The following is an 18,809-nucleotide window of genomic DNA, read 5'->3' as shown; positions in this document are numbered from 1 at the left end:
ACGGCCTCCTCCCTCCTCCCGGCGCCCCCACCTGCGCCTCCCCAGGCAGCGGCCTCCGCGCCCGCACTCACCTACTCGGAAAGGCTCATCACTTCCGGGGTCGCTGCCGCGGCGAACTACTTCCGGGGACCGGCCCAGACTGCGCACGCGCAGCGCCTCCCCGCGGGCATCCCGCCGCAGACTGTCCGCCGGCGCGGTGCGGTTTCCCTCCGGCCTCCGAGCCCCTTCTCAGGACCCTCGGCTCCATCATCCTGTCTCTATGCTCCTCCGTCGTCCTCAACCAGGGTGTGGTCTCGGGTGACCTCACCGGCCGCTCCCCGTCACATACCTGACCTTCACTCTGGCCGGAGCTCCCAGCGAGGGGGTCCCGCGCGGGGTAGCGGACAGTGCAGAGTCCTGGGGTCAGCTCCCCGCCCCCGTGGGTCGTCAGACTTTACAGGACAGCCTGCCCGAGGTGGCCCGCTGGACACTACCCAGGTAACAGGTTTCCCAGGAGGGTGACTCAACGTGGAGACAGACACCTGGGTCCAGGTACAAGTCATGGAGCATCCCATTAACGTCACGAACACTCACTTTTTAGAGTGACTTTTGAAGAACCAGTTTATTAATTACACCAAAAACATAAACAATTTATACGCCAAACTCTCCCGGCTGGAAAAACACACACAATAAAGATGATCTCCAAAATAAAAGTCCTGTGCTCACAGATGAGTTTGACCTGTTCAATTAGAAATGAAGTAATGGCTAAAAATGTTTAAATGTAAATGAAAATGGTCTTCCATTTGTGCAATTCTGAGTGGGTGCCCAATATTCAAATATATACTAGTATATGCTGGCAAACTCAGGCCACTTGGGCTTCCCCGGAGGTCCTGGCGACCATGCACACCCTGCCGTGATTCCCGATTCTCCGCACGAGTTTTAAGTACTTTCCACACCTGTGGTTCCAGAACAAACCCCAGTGGGCGCTGAGCTTTTGCACACCAATATGAATTTGTTGGCACTTCTGAAAATTGTGATCACTTTCCAAGTTTGAGACCTGCTGGGTGTCAGGGACAACAGGAGGCAGGACGAGCACCCATTTCCAAGTCTTCTGCTGCATCTCACTGACCTGTAGAAGTAGTCATAAAAAACAAAGCGCCACCCATCACACTGCACAAACAGTTCATCTTAGCCTAAGCTTTTGCAAACATTCATATCACAGAAGAGAAAGTATTACACAGCTAACGACAACGAATTGCTGGCATCACTTTTTCCCTACAATGTCACATAAACACGGACAGCACATTAAATCGTTTGGGAACCGTTTTCCTGCCAATGGCCATTTGGGTATTTATAACATCATTCACAGGCCATGCAAAATTATCAACTTAAAAATTAGCCTGCTATATTTGGTCAAACATTTAATTAACTCATCCCTAATGCCTTGGCAGGGCCAGACCAAATGATTTCTCGGACTTTATACAGCCCTCGGGCCAGACGTTCCCCACCCCTGCATTAAATAAACATTCTGTTATTACTCCTTAAATATATTAACACCAAAAATCAAGTATAAATAAGGAAATAAATGTACAAACTATTTCACAAAGTGCTTTTTAAAATATATACACAACATTCAAGAAATTCTTAATGTAAGACATTTCAGATTGAAGTTTCAGGATAACTTTCAAGTGTCCTTTTCTTTAAAAAAAAGTGTTCATTAAAAAAAGCCAACCCTACACACATAAAAGGAATATTCCCAGGATGGCAAGAAATAAAAATAACCTAGTTTCACGGTTATCTAAAATGTTTAACATTTTCAATGGGAAATTTTAGTTCCTGATTGAGTCTACAAATTAGATCTATGACAACTGTCAGGAAAGAACAAAACAAATCAAGGGAGATGACATTGCTAATGTCTGTGTCATTTAGCAAATAAGAGCTCTCATCTCAGTCATTGAATATAGATATATATTTTTAAGCCCTTACCAGTGTTTAGGGTTTTTTAAAGCCAATACCAGTATACCTATAAAATAAAAGCTTCTATCTAAGTATGTCTGATGTATCAAGAATTCGATATTTTTTGTATTTTCTTGGTTGCTCTTGGAAATGTCAGCATTCATCCAAAGATGTTTTTAAAGGATTCACAGTAAAAGTAGATATTACCCAAGTAAATATTGACAACATGTCAGTATTACTTAGTGAAATGTAGGATTTTTCCTCTGACCAGACTTTTCCAAGTGAGCTGTCTATAGTGCTTGCCCAGAATTTAAATAGGATTTAAAGTCCTGGGAATGTAAAAATTATTCACATTTCTCTAAGTAAAAACTTTCCTTTTCACTAGGAACACCACAATACCCTCAGTGGGGTTCTTTTTAAAATTTAGTTGTAAATTTTAGATGTCCCTAAAACAGCGGTTCTCAACCTGTGGGTCACGACCCCTTTGGAGGTCGAACGACCCTTTCACAGGGGTCGCCTAAGACCATCCTGCATATCAGATATTTACATTACGATTCATAACAGTAGCAACGTTACAGTTATGAAGTAGCAACGAAAATAGTTTTATGGTTGGGTCACAACATGAGGAACTGTATTTAAAGGGCCAGAAGGTTGAGAACCACTGCCCTAAAAGAAAAGCAACGCTTGCTTGGAGATCTGAACAAGCAGGTCGTGGAAGAAATAACATAAAACGAACAACTTGCCAACTGTGTGGAAAGTTTGGTGTCACTATTTTAAGCTATAAATTTAGAATGGGGCACATTTACTATTCAAACCCCCAAAATCACCATCAGGTAAACATGGGCCGGAGCCCAAGCCCTGTCAGAGCACCTCCTCTCTGCACGTTGGCGCTGCCTCCTGGGGTTGGGCTAAAGGTGGCTGCCTTCGTGGACTCATATCTGCAACAGTCATTGATCTCGCTTTACTTTTTAAAAGGAGAGCATGTAACTTTTTGGATAGATGGAATCAGCGAGAGAGGTAATGAGCTCCGGGAGGTCCTGGGCAGTTCGCAGCCTCTCCACATGAAACATATGTAGTCTTTAACAGAAACAGACCCAAAACACAGACAAAGCCCCGCCCCACCGAGGCCCGGGAAGAGGCTGCACCCAGGGCTGCGTGAGCAGGTCCAGCTGTGGGGTCACCAGTGAGACAGGTTTACAACCCACCTTACCCTGCGTGAGGAGAGCTGGACCTAAGGTCTGTTTATACGATATACTGACTATGGCATCTTGTAGATTCCCATCGCTGGGCACAGAATACTCTGATGGCAAGAGGACCCTAAAGCTAGCTAGAAACATCGACGTCTCCATTCACCATGTGGACATGATACTATACACAGCACCAGGTACGTCACACCATCAGCGCGCAGTCCCAAGCCTCCGGCACACTCGGCGTCATACCCAGCATGAAATGTGCACACTTCACATGCGACACGTGTGGGGCGAGGGGGAACCGACGGGCCACAGTTTGTCAGAACCGCCACAGGTCGGTCCACGCCGGCGGACACACCACTACAAGGCTCCACCAAGAACGCTGTCCCTTACTGCTGGTAATTTCCATACTGGCCCTGCAAGAGACCAGGGCAGAGATTATACCCAGACACAAGTAGAAGCCCCCACCCCGGCCAATGTGCGGGATGAGACAAGGAAGGTGTGACAGGCAAACAAGCGGACAGGGCAGTCACTGGCTTTCCCAGGAGAGAGGGCCCCTCTGGTGGTCTGAGCCAGCCCTTGGCCCCTAGGACCTCTTCCTAGCACTCTCTGCCCGGCTCCATCCTGGCCCCCAAGCAGCATCCAGCTCTGTGGGACGAGACCCAAGCTCTAAAGTGTGGCCATCAGTGTCGAGTTGCCGTGACCCCGGCATGCAGAGGGGAGGGCACACGTGAGCCTCTGCGGCAGGAGAGAATGCCAGACTCCACGTGAGTTGACGATGCACAAAACCAGCTGTCTGACCAGGGTGAGCTGCACATCCAGGTAATTTTTAAAACCTTACCGGGTCAGAGAATAACACCCTGGAAGACGGCTGGTTCACCTCACTATTCGTGACCACAGAAGAACCTGTTATGTTTTGACAGACATGCAGACCTACGTGTGGGGAAACATCTAGAAAGCTTGCCTGCTCGTAGCCGTACGGCCGCTGCTGCTGTGCGGACGGGCCGGTCTGTGACGTCCTGTAGCTCCCGTACTGTTGGCCTTGTCCTTGCTGGTAGCTGGAATACTGTGAGGGGGCTCCCTGGGCCGGCCCTGGGAACACAGCAGCCGTGAGGCCACCCCACCACGCCCGGTCCCCTGGAAAGCTCCAGACAGCAGACCCAGGTCTCCTGGGCAAATCTGCCGTAGTGAGCGCGCTCAGCAGGCCGAGCTGCTGTCCAGTACCCCGCCTGCTGCCCCAAGAGCTTCACGTCATGGTGGTCACTGTGGCCCATGTGAGTTCACAGCAACCAGTGAACACACATGCAAAAGGCAGTGGAAACTAAGCTCTGGGGAGAATTCAGAGAGGCTGGGGGAGGACAGCATCGTGGTCCCAGAAATAAGCAAGTGCTCAGAACACAAAGGACAGGGCACAGCAGCCAACGCTGGGACGACGTGAACAACAAAATAAACAAGCCCTGAATGACAGCCCAACGTGTGAGACTAACATCCACGCCACCTCATACAAATAATGACTTCTTTCTGTTTTGCTGATTTTTATCTGGCTTTTCTATTTCTATATTTGGGGGGGGGGGGGTTGCTTTCCCTTTAAAGGAATTTAGAGATTTAGTTTGTTATATTTCTCTCACTCTCTTTCTTATGAATACAGGCATTTACATGGCAGCATTTCATATATTATGAAATTCTTTATATTTTCATTGTAAAATATTCTGTAATTTTTGTATAGCATTTCTTCCCTGACCCCCGGGTGTAACTTAAGAGAATTTTTAACATTCTTCATTGTTGTTTATTATTTAGTTACATTCTTGCTATGTGTGTGTGTGTGTGTGTGTGTGTATGAATACTTTTTAAAAAAATTAATTTTAGAGAGGAAGGGAGAGGGAGAGAGATAGAAACATCAATGATGAGAATCATCGATCGGCTGCCTCCTGCACTGGGGATCAAGTCCAGAACCCAGGCATGTGCCCTGACAGGGAATCGAACCAGTGACCTCTTGGTTCCTGGATCGATGCTCAAACAACTGAGCCATTCCAGCCAGGCCTTGTTACATAGTTTTAGTGTTACTGCATTGTAGTCTGAAAATGTGCTACGTAGAATTCTTTATATTTACAAATTCACTTTTTTGCATTTTCTCCATGTGACTGATTTTTGTGACATTTCTGTATTAACTAAAAATAAAGTGCCCCTGGGGGCTGACCACGAAGTCGTCTTTGTATAAATGGTGATTAATGACTCAGTGGAGGAGGAGATAGACCTTCCCGACAGGATTCTAAACAATCCATGTAGACCCCCTTGAGCAGAGGTCCTCAAACTACGGCCCGCGGGCCACATGCAAATACAAATATTGTATTTGTTCCCGTTTTGTTTTTTTACTTCAAAATAAGATATGTGCAGTGTGCATAGGAATTTGTTCATAGTTTTTTTTTAAACTATAGTCCGGCCCTCCAACGGTCTGAGGGACAGTGAACTGGCCCCCTGTTTAAAAAGTTTGAGGACCCCTGCCCTAGAGTGTGGCCTGCACTCGGGGACTCCCTCCCAAATATTACAGAAGGGGGAGGGAGCAGCTGTAACTGGACAGATGCCCCCTGACCCAGTGACCGAGATCAGCATCGGAGGCATCATGCTGACAGGAGGTGACAAGGGCACCTCACCTCTGTGGTCTTTCCAAAGCCCACAGCCCAGTCTCATCCCAAGGAAAGAGGAGAGCCTGCTGGGCCCAGCTGGCTGGGGCATCGTCCCGCACACCAAGAACAGGTTGCGGGCGTGGGTTCCGGTCAGGGCACACACCTTGGTTTCGTGTTCGATTACTGGTCAGGGCGAGTATAGGAGGCCATCAATTGATGTTTCTCTCTCATATCAATGTTTCTCTCTCTCTCCCCCTTCTTCTTTCTAAAATCAAAAAAACATATCCACGGGTGAGGATTTAAAAAAAACACAAAAAACAAAGAGAAAGTCAGAGCGACTGTCGGAGCCCAGAGGAGCGTAAGGAGCCCAGAGGGTCCCGGGCAGAAAAGGACATTCAGGGAAAACTAGTGAGGTCTGAATCCCCTGTGGGTTTGGACCGCAGTGCTGGACCGACATCGGCCTCTTAGTGTGACAGTCGCATGACAACAGGACTCTCCTCTCCTCGAAGCTTTCCCACAACACACCCTAAACCACCCCGTCAAAGTGCAGGAGGTGTGTGCCAGGCAGCACTGCTGTGTGCTGCACGGGCAGTGCCCTCTTACCGTAGCCTGGCTGCTGGCCCGGGTAGCTCTGCTGGTTGGGGTACTGCTGCTGGTACCCCGCCTGCTGCTGGGCTGTGCCCTGCTGGTACCCCGCCTGCTGCTGGCTGTACTGCGAGTTCCCTGCAGAGTGGAGGAGACGCAGGTGATGTCTGCTGTTTGCCAGGGGCTGTCTAGGAACCTCACTTTCCCCACTTCTGACTTCCAGAGCAGGAAGCTGGCACTTGACACTGAGGCCACGCCATCCTGGGAGCTGACTGCTTCTCCTCTCTCGGGAGTGAGGGCAGCTGGCACCCACCCGAAAACCAACTGCGAGTATTTGCCCCCAAATCCACGCCTGGAGCGTCACTTGGTGGCTTGAAGGCAGCGGGTGTCTGCAGCAGGGGTGGGCAGGCGCTACAGCTCGGCCGGCAGATTCCCTAGCCGTCTCCCTCTTGGATCACCCTGGTGCCAGGGCCTCCGGAGCCTGGCTTCCTGGTTCCCTGACCCTCCACACCGCTTTCCTGACCTGTGGTCCATCTCTAGGAGCATAAGAGTGGGTGGTCTGGGGTGAAGGGTGCGGAGATCTGAACGCCCTGCCGCCACCCAGGACCTGTTCCTGCACGTAGAACCCTGTGAAACCCACTAACCCACAAGCTGGCCTCGTCTGCCTCCTCCTTTGGTCTCTTGGCAAAGTCGGCATTTGGGGGCCGCTCTGCACACACAGCTTGTCACAGAGCAGAGCCTGGATGCCTGCCCCCGTGTGGCCAGCCCTCCTGCTTCATGACCGCACTAGGTGTGCGGGACCCAGGCCCCGCCTGCCCTCCCACTTCCAGAAGTCGACGCGGCCCCACAGAGCTCTGGCCCTGCTCTAAGCGTGCCCGGTGCCTGGGAACCAGCATCTCAGTGGGGGCACACCACCCTCCCACGTGGCACTGTGCTTACCGCCCTCATAGTAGTGCTGCGTGGACTCCTCGAAGGACCGGTCATAGCTCTGCTCCGAGTAGGATGACTGCTGATAGGCATAATCGCTGTGCCCTGCAAGCAGACGATGGCTGGCAGTCAGGGACCTAACCACCAGACACAGGGGCGGGGGCAGCCTGAGTCAGGCAGGCAGTGCCATGGGGTCGGGCAGTGGCCAGAGCCGGGCAGGATCAGTTCCTCACAGATGGAGCCCATGAAGGAGCCCACCACTGGTCCCTGTAAGTAGAACGCAGATGGCCACACGGCCCTCGGTGCCCTGAGTACTGACTACATTCAGTCTTGACACGCGGCAGGCATCATGGCCGTTGGCTGCCAACGCTGCTGCATGGCTGCCATCCGCCGTCTGCTCTGGGGAATCCCATCTGGGGTGCTGTGCCCCGCAGAGACCTTCACGCTATGTGGCGGGCCCGGTTAGCCCCGTGCTCGTCTCCGCGACCCCAACCCGATCCTGCTGGCTTGCTGTCTGGGAGTCCTCCCCAGCCATCCCCTCCGACCACCATAAATGCCACCTGCCAAACCTGGGCCTACTAAAGGTGACTGAGAGGGCACAACGAAGGGAAAATCCTCCGAGGGAATACGACTGATCAGCGGGGAGCCGAGTGTCATAAGACCGTCACCTTCCTGGAGGCGTTTCACAGGCCGCTGAGTCCCTCCCCTAAAGTAGCCACAGCTACCTGCTCAGTGTCCCACAGCTGGGCCTGCGCCACTGCCTCTGGGGAAGAGAGAGGAGCAGCCCGAGGAGGCGAGTGGCCGCGCAGGTGCCAGTCACTCAGGCACAGGGACTGGGACGCCGGGTGGGCGGGCGTGAAGGGTGGGTGTGGCGAGAGGCGTTTCGGGGGCTCACCGTCAGCGTAGTACTGCTGGCTGAGCGGCTCCGAGGCCGCCTGGCCGTGGCCGTACTGCTCGCCCCCGTAGTACTCCTCCTGGCCCAGGTACTGCTGGGACGAGCCTGCAGGTGGGTGGGCTGTGGGTGAACTTGGGGCCTCAGCCCCACGAACACCTCCTCGACGGGCCACAAATCAAGATGCCCCACCACAACACCCCCGGGGATACCGCGGCACTGCCCCGCACCGAGCCCTCCACACCTGTCGCTTAGACATAGCTGCCCACCCCACTGCAGCCACACAGCCACCTGTGACCCCACTGAGCACTCCAGCCTCGTCCACCCCCTCTGAAGACACTGGCTTTCAAACTTCAATGTTTCGTGGCCCCACTGGGCTCCAACCCGCAGCGTCCTCCTTGTGCAATACCAAAAAACGCGTGGACACACACACACACACACACACACACCCTGTCCTCCCAGCCCTGGAAGGGAGCACATGGACTGCAGGCGCATGGCGGTACCTTGCTGGGAGGGCCGGTAAGGCGCCATGGGCCGCTGCCCCATCATGCTGCTCCCCTGCCCGCTCTGGCCCATCATGGCGATGGGCTGGCCCTGGTAGTGCTGGCTCCCGCCCTGCGCCGAGTTGTAGTGGGACGAGGCAGCCTGCTGATGCATCATGGACACTGGGCGACACGACAGACCCGAATAACCCCGAGAAATTCCCAGGGCGGCACCTCAACCCCTGGCTCAGGCCCAAAGGTGCCCTTCTCCCAGGCAAGCTTTGCCGGTATCCCCGGGCTCCCCCTAGAGATGGTCTCCTCCCTTCCCTGTCACACTTCCCACCAGCGAACCTCGGCACCAACTCTCACCATGGTGACACTCAGAAGACGCCACAGGCTCCCAGGCCACCTGCCCTGCTCATGTCACCCTGCTCAGAGCTCTCACTCAGCAACACCCAACACAACGAATGTGAGCCATGTCAAGAGTGAAAAGAGCTCTAGCTGGTGTGGCTCAGTGAATAGAGAGTTGGCCTGCAGACTGAAGGGTCCTGGGATCGATTCTGGTCGAGGGCACGAACTTCAGTTGCTGGCTCCTCCCCGGCCAGGGCCCTGGTCGGGGTGCATGTGGGAGGCAACCAATCTATATTGGTTCTCTGCCCCACTATGCCTCCCCCCCCACCCAAGTGACCCCAGTCCTGTCCTCACATATATGTTTCTCTCTGTCTTTCCCTCTCTCTTCCACTCTCTCTAAAAATCAATGGAAAAATATCCTCAGGTGAGGATTAAAAAACAAATGAAAAGAGCCCTAACTGGTGTTGCTCACTTGTTAGAGCACTGGCCAGTGGACCAAAGGGTCGCAGGTTCAATTCCCGGTCAAGGGCATGTCCCTGGGTTACAGGTTTGATCCCCAGCCCGTGTCAGGGGCCCGTGTGGGAGGCAACCAATCAATGTGTCTTTCACATTGCTGTCTACCTCCCTTCCACTCTCTCTAAAAATCAATGGAAAAAATATTCTTGTGCGAGAATTAAAAAAAAAAGAATGAAAAAAACACAGATGAAATATGTCTTAGTAATAGACTTTATCTGACTTAATAGGTACAAAATATGATCATTTCCAGTATGTAATTACTACTAACACATTGAGTACGCCTCACACCCCCTTTTCTGGACTGAGCTCTGAAACCCACTGTTTGATACTCATGGGACACCTCAGTTTGGACCTGATGCTCCCTGAGTACTCAGCACCCCAAGGCCACCATGGACAGCCCAGCTCTGGGGGCCCCGCTAGGGAGAGCGCCCAGGCCCCCTGGCCACCCCTTTGCCCTCGTAGTTCTCTGCCCCACTATGCCTTCCCCCCACCCAAGTGAGCCGAGTCCTGTCCTCTCAGCAGAACCCAGGCACCCTCTGCAGAGCCTTCCTGGGTGCCGTGGGGAGCAGACTCGGCCCCCTAAAGCCGGGCACTGCCTGACTTGTATTCACCAACCCCTGGCCCTGGGGAGCTCCAGGGGGGCAGCCCTCGGGACCCCTCCCCTCCTTAGCACTAGCCCGTGCCCAGCAGGGCAGCCTGTGTGTGACCTGAACACTTTGGAGGGACCCAGGGACAGGTGTGCACGTGGGCTGGGCCGGGCGGGGTGTTACCTGGGTTGGACTGCATGTTGATGTTGGCCCGTGACACATAGTTGCTGATGGCACCTTGGCCCTGCAGGGGCACACTCTGCGAGGAGGGTCCTGAGTGGCTGTAGCCGGGCCCCGAGCCGTGGCCGCTGCCGGACATGCTCATGGAGGTTGTGGGCAGCGTGCTCTGTGCCGTCTGCTGCAGGGTCACGTGGTTTGGACCTGCCAGGAGAGACGGTGAGGACGCCTTCAACCCATCTAAAGCCACCTGTGACGGCAGGCCGGGCTCTCTGCCCGACACCCCGGTTCCTCGGGTAGATGCGCTGTGCCGTCACTAATAGGTCCCAGTGGCCAGCAACAGTTCTGCTGCAGACAGGAGCACTTCCATTCTCGTCAGGGAACCCACGGAATCTACGCTGTGAGTCGAAGTGGCCCTAACCTCAGGTGCAAATCACAGCAGGAGAACCGGAACGAGGTGTCATTCTCTGCGTGTCACCCCGGGCCCCTGCACCTGGCACTGCAGCTGGCCCGCAGCCAGGAACTCTGGAGAGAGGGGTCTCCTTCGCGCTGTCCTGTGTGGCTACCTGGGAGCCTGCATTGGTGACACTGCTGCAAGAACCAACCGCAAACCCAAACCCCAAACCAGGGTGCTCACCATTGCCGATCTGGCCCTGCATGAGGGAGGCGGGGGGCAGGCCAGTGCTGATGGCATCACTGAGGCTGCCCTGGGAGTGCAGGCCCTGGCTGGCGCCGCTCTGGGACAGCGCTCCGGGGCCCAGGTTCATGTTCTGGGTGGGCGGCTGTGGGCAACAGGAGGTTATGGGGAGGAAGGTCAGTTCTGATAATGACCACCAACCAACAGCCACTGCAGGGACTTGTCCAGCTGACTTCCCTTATAATGGGAGGACCTGCCCCTTCTCACTCGCTGTTGGTGACCTTGGCTATGCCAGGTAAGACCTCAGACCTCCGTTCCCTCGCTGGTGGTCTGAGGCAGTGCCTGACTGTGCCGGGCAGGATGGGAGCCGCCCCCGCCCCCTTGGCACTCACGGCGGGCAGCAGGGACTGCATGTTCTGGTTGGAGTCCGCGATCGTGGCCAGGTAGACCAGGTTCCGGTGCAAGATCTGCTGGTACCTGCATGCGAGGGGCGTGTGGTAAGCAGGGGAGCCCACAGGCCAACCCAAAGCAAAGTTCACCCAGGACAGCTTGCCCTGCATCCCGCCCGGGGACACTGACTCCACAGGACACCTGGGGACAGGGCAAGCAGCAGAGTGCTCTGCAGTCCCAGATGGGCCAGGTGGGAGTGGGTGCCCGTCCAACGACAAAATGCTGCAAAAACCTCAAGGTGGTGGTCAAGGGGGACGAGCCACCGGCTTCTTCAGAGACGGGGTGCGGGCAAGCCCTCGCAGATGCCCCTAGCTAATGCGATCCTCTATGCCCGAGGAGGTGCTGGGAGGGATGCCCAGGGGTGTGACGGCCACTCACACACGTCTCCCTCCAGGTAGCTCTGATGTCCAGCCTATGCACCTACTCTGTGTCCGGCCCTGGAGGTTTTACCTGGATGGAGCCCACTTTCCCCCGGTGTGTTCTCCAACTGCTCACAGAGGTGCCAGCAGTGTCTGGCCGGGGCCTCCCCAGCGGCCCTCTCTCCTCCCACACTTCCATTTCCCTTCAAATGTCCCATACCTCTCTGGGGAGCAACCTGGGGGACAATGCGGTCACCCTCAAGGGGTGATGCTCAGTGGCTTAGGTGACCTCCACAGCCCAATGCGCCCAGGCCACTCAACACCCCCAATGGAGGCCTTTCCAGCGCTGGGCAGAGCCTGTACCACCTGATAGTTGAGCTGGGGGAGGGGGTCACTCACTGGGCACACTCGGCCGTTTTGCCCTTGCTCTGATGGTCCAGGATGCACTGTATCAGGTGGTGGTTCTCATCCAGCATCTGAGGGAGAAGCAGACGTGAGCGCAGGACGTGGGTGCATCTACAGTGCCTGCTGGAGGTTAGGGGGTGAGGGCTCAGTCGCTGACTAGATGTGACAATACCTGCTGTCAGCATTCTGTGTACACATTGCCACTCACGTGTATAACCTCAGCCAGCAGGGCTGAGCCCTTTCCACAGCCTCATGCTAAGCACACAGCCCCCACCTCCCCAGGGGCAGGTCCCAAGTTCTCTCGTCACCTGCAGATGGGATTCCAGTCCCCAGGACGCCCCCCATCTTGGGCCCCAGAGCATGGTGTATCTGTCCAGCTAGGGTGTGTTAAAAATCTACACCAGGGACTGGGGACCCTAAGATCTGTCTGGAGGGTGTGAAGTCCACACATGCCAGCCACACAGCCGTCCCTCCCAGGGGAGGCAGCTCGTGTCCCCACAGAGCATCACAAAGACCTACAAGAGCCACCTCTTCAGGATGGCCACTGGGGACAGCAGCTGGGAGACCCAGGAGGAGGTGATGGAAGGAGCCGGAGAGGGAGGATGGCCTAATGGGAGGGTAGGAGGAGAGGGCTGTGTGGCAGGTACTGGCAGGTGCAATGTCCGGTGAGCACACAGGACGGCCAGCGGGCGGACCCAGGGGCACCATTCTCTGCCTGGATGTGAAGAGATGGAGAAGCACATGGCTCATTCACGGCTGTCCATGCAGGAACCTCCCTGCTTGGGAGGGAGCAGCATAACAGCCCACAGCAAGCCACTTCCAATAGAAAGGCCTTTGTCCAGAGACTATCGCCAAAGGAAAAGCCTTTTGTTTCCACCAGCTTGTGCCCAGTCATCTGGTCCCAGTGGTTCCTCCAGACAGGCTCAGCTCTGCTGGCCCCTGAACGGTAAGGCCCTGCAGCGAGGGGGCAGAGGGGCCCACCTACCTGCCACTGCGCTGGCGCCCCAGCACAGGTCCCAGCGCCACTCCCTCACTGTGCAACATGGCCACCTAACTGGTCTTTGATAGTGGACCCTACTCCTGTGGAGCCTTGGGCCCAAACTGCCCCTGGAGAAGAGATAGGGGCTGGGCCCCACCACACTCAGGGCCACGGTCAGCTGCCCTCTCTGCCCCTCAGCCTCCAAGTCCTCAGGGCTGGTTCCTCTTGCTTTAATTTTTTAAAAAATATTTTTTTATTGATTTCAGAAAGGAAAGGAGAGGGAGAGAGAGAAACATCAATGATGAGAATCACTGGTTGACTGCCTCATGCACGCCCCTCACTGGACATGCAACCTGGGCATGTACCCTGACCGGGAATGAAACCGTGGCCTCCTGATTCATAGATAGATGCTTAACCACTGAGCCACGCCAGCCAGGCTGATTTTTATTCACATTACAACTTCCTCCTCCCCTGGCTTTCCCACTATGTCCCCACTGTGGAGGTGGTACCCCAAGTACATCAATTCTCACGTTGACCCAGCAGCCAGCCAACATGGGGAGCCACCAGGGGGCGCTGTGAGCCCAGAGCTGCCTGCCACGCTCACCTGGGGACAGGTGAAGGGTGCTCAAGCAACAGGAAAAGGCATTCTGGTCATTCACACATTATGACTCTTTTCTCCAGATCAGTTAACAAAAGGAAACAACTGGAACAGAGCTTCCTTTCCCTGGAAGGCTCCACGCCTCCAGGCAAGAATTCTCTCCCAAGGACACACAGTGCGTTAAGTACTGAAACCTTTTCTGCACCCATGTTCACTTCAGGTGTGGGGGGAGCTAAATGGGCGATGCTGGAAAGCCTGCAGTTATGGAAGAACCTGTAAGATGTTAAGCAGCATTATAAACGATTTTTGTAGTCGTTAAAGGCATGAGAAAATGTTACAAAATCTGTCAGCATGAGAAAATGTTACAAAATACTAAGAGAGAGAGAGAGAGAGAGAGGGAGAGAGAGAGAGAGAAACAAAGAAAGAAGTAGGACACAGAATATTGTCTCAGCTAAGTTAAAAACACTCAGGAAGCCCTAGCCCATTTGGCTTAGTGGATAGAGCATCGGCCGGCTGACCAAAGGGGCCCGGCAGGCTCCTCCCTGGCCCGGGCCCTGGATGGGGTGCATGCAGGAGGCAACCAATCAATGTGCTTCTTTCACATCGATGTTTCTCTCTGTCTTTCCCTCTCTCTCTTTAAAATAAAAAAGAAAGAAAAAAAATCAATGGAAAAATATCCTCGGGTGAGGATTAACAAAAATAAAACAAACAAATAAAAAAACACTCAGGAAAAAAGTCCAGAACATGTTGGTGAAAGGGCCAAGTCGGTGATTGCTGCACCGCAACCCCTCGGCCCAGCCCAGTGAGTTAGGGACAGAAAGGCAAACACTCATAGGGACGAAGGGGACAGGGCTGAGACAGCTGAGCCATCAGCAGGATTCTAGAAGCAAATGGACTGGTGATAACTGGATCAGCAGACCCCAGGTGCTGCACGTGACACTGCGCCACCCAGGGAGCCCACACTGGGGAACGCAGCAGGCTGAGGAGGCTGAGATCCCTGGACCTTCCCCACTGCTCACCTGGCAGGAAATGGGCAGGGAGGGCTCGGGAGGGAGGGGGAAGGTGTCTCCAGGGAAATGAGGGCCGGGGAGGGAAGACAGGATAGAGGGCAGCACAGCATAGCCTCCTGAGCTCTGTGCACCACGTGAGGACAGTGGGAGAAGGCGCCACAAGAATCAAACCTTAGGCACCGCAACCTTGGACTTCCAGCCACGGCAACTGAGAAAGAAATGCCTGCTGTTTAAGTGCCCCGTCTATAGCAGCTGGAGCCAGCGAAGACAGAGCCTAGAACTAAAAACATCTAAAAAGCGCCACTTGGTTTAGCAATGAGAAGGGCAAGAGGGTGTTGCTGGGAAGTGGAAAGACAGCAAGAGGCGGATCACTCCGGACTTTTAACAACCGCAGCACCGTGACTCTTCATGTGCAGGCGTGATATAGATCAGCACAGAATCTAACCTGGAAACAAGAAGTGAGGAGGGAAACCCTGGCTCTCGCTAGGCCACTACCCAGCTAAGGGGGTCCATCCCCACCCTCCCAGGGCGGGCCCAAGGACAGGAGTGAGGGGACAGTGCCCCCTCCCACCCCTGGGGAGAAAGCACTTTCAGTGACAACTGCCTAAAATGATCAATTAGCCAAGTGAAGGGAGGCTCGGAGTCCCCAAGCCATTTGCAGCCATGGGGACAGCTCTAATTTTTGAAAATAGCCAATGTACCTTCCTTACCGAATTAGCCCACATTCTGGAAGGCAACAAGTTTCACATCTAACAGAGCCCAGAGAGCCCGCTCCCCACCCCGACCCCCGACACGGACAACGGAGCAGGACTGGCCTGGTTTTGACGTCTTCCTGGCTCTCAGACCTTGGGCATGGCACCTGCCCTGGCTGGTCTCACTTTCCTATTCCCAACCCACATGGCAAACACCCAGATGCCCACCTGCCTATCAGCTCTGTCCTGTTCCCATGGAACTGTCTCCCCTGCACAAGGTGCTGGCACAGAAGGACAAGACTGCAGAGAAAACCAATACAAACAGTAACAATGAAACTTAAATTGATTGATTGATTGATTTCAGAGAGGGGAGAGAGGGAGTGAGAGATAGAAACATCAATGATGAGAGACAATCATTGATTGGCTGCCTCCTGCACGCCCCACACTGGGGATAGAGCCACAACCTGGGCATGTGCGGTGACCGGGAATCGAACCCTGACCTCCTGGATCACAGGTAAATGCTCAACCACTGACCTACAGCGGCTGGGTGAAATTTAAATTTATTAAGCAACTACCTGTGCCAAGGAGCAAGGAGGCACCTGCATGCCAGCCAAGGCCTTGTGCCCAGGGGCCCCTCCAAGGAACCCAAACCCAGCCTCACAGTCCAGGGAGATGGCTAGTGGTGTTGGGAGCACAGCACTGGACAGCAAGGGCTCCCTGATCCCGAACCAGTGGAGAGCTGCGAAGGGCAGGTCCTGGCCTGCAGGCCACTGGACTTTGCTGGGACACTGCCCATCTCCACCTCAGGGTCCTCTATGGCTCTCACCAAAGCGCAGTTCCACCTGCATCTCACGCTGCATCAAAACTGTCTTTGGTCACCACAGGCTACACCACCTTAACCCCCGCCCTGGCTCCCCAGATCAGCAGGCACTCCCTGCCCCTCTAATTTGCATCTCATGCCTGCTCCACGCAGACCATGGGCAGGACCACCTGCAACTCCCTGGATCTTCCAGACCCTTCCACCTCTGCTCCTCAGTTCTTCTGTCTGGAACACCCCTCCTCCACACAGCCTCTGTATTGCATTGAATTGTGATCCTCAGAATAGGTTGGATCTTAACCGCTGGGACCAGTAAATGTGACTTTCCTTGGAGACAGGGTCTTTGCAAACGTAGTGGAGTTCAGATAAATGAGGTCAGTCCAGATTCAGGTGGGTCCTAAATCCTATGACAAGTGTCCTTATGAGAAGAGGGAAATTTGGACACTTAGACACACAGAGAGGAGAGGCCACATGAGACAAAGACAGAGATGGGGTGATGCGTCCACACACCACGGAGCTTAGAGGACTGCCAGGAACCACCAGAAGCTCAGAGGAAAGCAAGGGACCGATCCTCCCCCAGAGCCCCAAACAGGAACCAACCCTGACTTCTAGCCTCCAGAACTGAGAAAATGTTTCCTGTTTTAAACCACCCCGTCTGTGGTAACCTGTCATGGCAGCCAAAAGAAACAAATACATCTACCTATCCCAAACACTTCCACTGACATACCCAGTGTCATGGACGCTCTAGTATGTACTGGGCACTGACAGGCTGGGACTTTGCAAATAATTCAGTGACATGCAAACGTGGAAGCCCAAACAATGTGTCAAAATTCAGCACATGACTGCCAAAGGAGCATGAGGGAGGGGACATTTGAGTGGGGCCTTGAAGGGTGAGTAGGAGTTTGCCTGGCAGAATCCTATGCAAATATGCTCTAAGGACAAGCTGTATAGTTCCTGCTCCCTCACTACCAAGCAGCTTCTGAAAAACCCTGGCTTTTCTCAATGCTCTGAGCATGAGCACACGCTGTGGACACAGCTCATGTGAGTGTGGGTCACACACCTCTCATGGCCTTCTCAAACTGCAAGTAAAAGACCCCTGGGTACATAAATTCACTGTCAAAACACCAAGGTGAGTATACAGATGGCTGGCTCAGTCAGGTCAAATCAGATGACAACTAATTTAGAAGACCCATTTCCAATGAGCAACAGTTTCCTTCTTTCTGATCTGATGTTCGGGAGCAGGGCTTTTGCCTGGAAAATTTGGGGAGCTTTACTAAGAAGAGAGTGCAAAGTGCCAATAACTGGATGAATGTTGAAGGCGAAAGTTGGCGTCTCTGCTCATCACACTTAAGGTCCAAGAGCCAGAGTGCCCGGAGGCCCTAGTGATTGCCGGTGTCTCTGAGCAAGCACTTGACGCTGCACCAAGTGTTCCCACATCAGGTGTTATGGCTGGGCAAATCCTGGAGCCACTGTCTGGGTTCAACTCCTGGATCCATCACTAACCATCAGGCACTTAGCTTCCCTCTGCCTCAGTTTCCATATCTATAAAGTGAGAATGACAGTAACTACCACAAGGAATTAAATGAGTTAATATCTGCAAAGCCTTAGAGCAGTGCCTGGTATCAGTAAGCACCACCTAAGTGCGTAATAAACAAAAATGCCAGACTTTTAAGTCTGTATTTCTGCTGCTTTTCAACTAGCTTTTCCTGGTTAGAGTTTACTGAGCCAAGCAGAGGGGTTCCTACACAGACAAGGTTCACAGATCCTGGCATCATCAAGAAGAGGGGCAGGGCACTGGGGCGAATGCCCTCAGGGAAAGAAAGGCTCCTGGGAACCAAGGAATACTGCTGTTAACCCCATGAAGTCCAAGCTTAGAAAGAAATAAGCAAAGCTACCAAAAACGTTGGAGAAACAGCAGAAAATACTAAATCTGAACTTCAAAATGTAAGGGTTTTGTTACAGGTGCCCCCAACTCCATGTAAACGTTATCTCTAGAAGATCACAAAGCGAATCTGTAAAGTTGCTGTTAGGTAAGGATGCTGGCCCCGGCGTCAGGCTGAGACACACTCTGACACGCGCATAAGGGCAGCAAAGCTTGGCCAGCAGGTCCACCCCGAGGGGTCCTGCACTCCTCAAAGGGCCGCGGATGAGCCTGAAGGGGAATGGCATCGCAAACTCGGGACGTGCCCCTTTGTGCTTCGGAGTGCCAGCACCTGATTGAGAGGTGAGTGTGGCCAGCTGTTGGGCCACCTCCACTCGCCAAGCTGGGCCCTGGGGCCAGGGGCCGCCCGCGGGGTTGCGCCACAGCCTTAGCCAGTCAGACGGAAACCCCTCCGCGCTTGGTGTGGCCCGGCGATTCCTGGCTTAGCCCACGACCCCCAACCCGCCGACACCATTTCGAGGGTGCCGGCCCAGCCGCCCTACGCCCCTGTCCGCGGCGCAGGGTGCCCGAAGGCGGCGGGTCCGCACTGCGCCCGGCTGGCCCGCGGACACGGCCCTTCGGACACCATCCCGAGGTCGCGCGGCCCGGCCGTCCAGCACCCCTACCCGCAGCCCCCGCCCACCTTGGCGCAGGCTGGTGGCGGGCGCTCGTGGG

General features: G+C 54.2%; 1 protein-coding gene across 1 annotated transcript; it reads right to left on the bottom strand.

Annotated features, from left to right (window-relative positions):
• Positions 1-573: 573 nt before the first annotated feature.
• Positions 574-13,260, bottom strand: SS18L1 (SS18L1, nBAF chromatin remodeling complex subunit). The gene is made up of 11 exons (XM_006104246.3): positions 12,637-13,260; positions 12,112-12,188; positions 11,296-11,380; positions 10,904-11,048; positions 10,273-10,470; positions 8,657-8,818; positions 8,157-8,261; positions 7,274-7,366; positions 6,353-6,472; positions 4,090-4,217; positions 574-3,541 (listed from the first exon to the last, which is right to left on the bottom strand). The coding sequence occupies exons 1-11, from the start codon at positions 12,865-12,867 to the stop codon at positions 3,515-3,517; spliced, it is 1,371 nt and encodes a 456-aa protein (XP_006104308.1). The 5' UTR covers positions 12,868-13,260; the 3' UTR covers positions 574-3,514.
• Between the last annotated feature and the right edge of the window lie 5,549 nt (positions 13,261-18,809).

Source organism: Myotis lucifugus, unplaced genomic scaffold (genome assembly GCF_000147115.1).
Source record: "Myotis lucifugus unplaced genomic scaffold, Myoluc2.0 scaffold_556, whole genome shotgun sequence".
NCBI classification, from domain to species: Eukaryota; Metazoa; Chordata; class Mammalia; order Chiroptera; family Vespertilionidae; genus Myotis; species Myotis lucifugus.
Note: the sequence above shows the minus strand (reverse complement) of the source record. Positions and strands in the feature narration are given on the sequence as shown.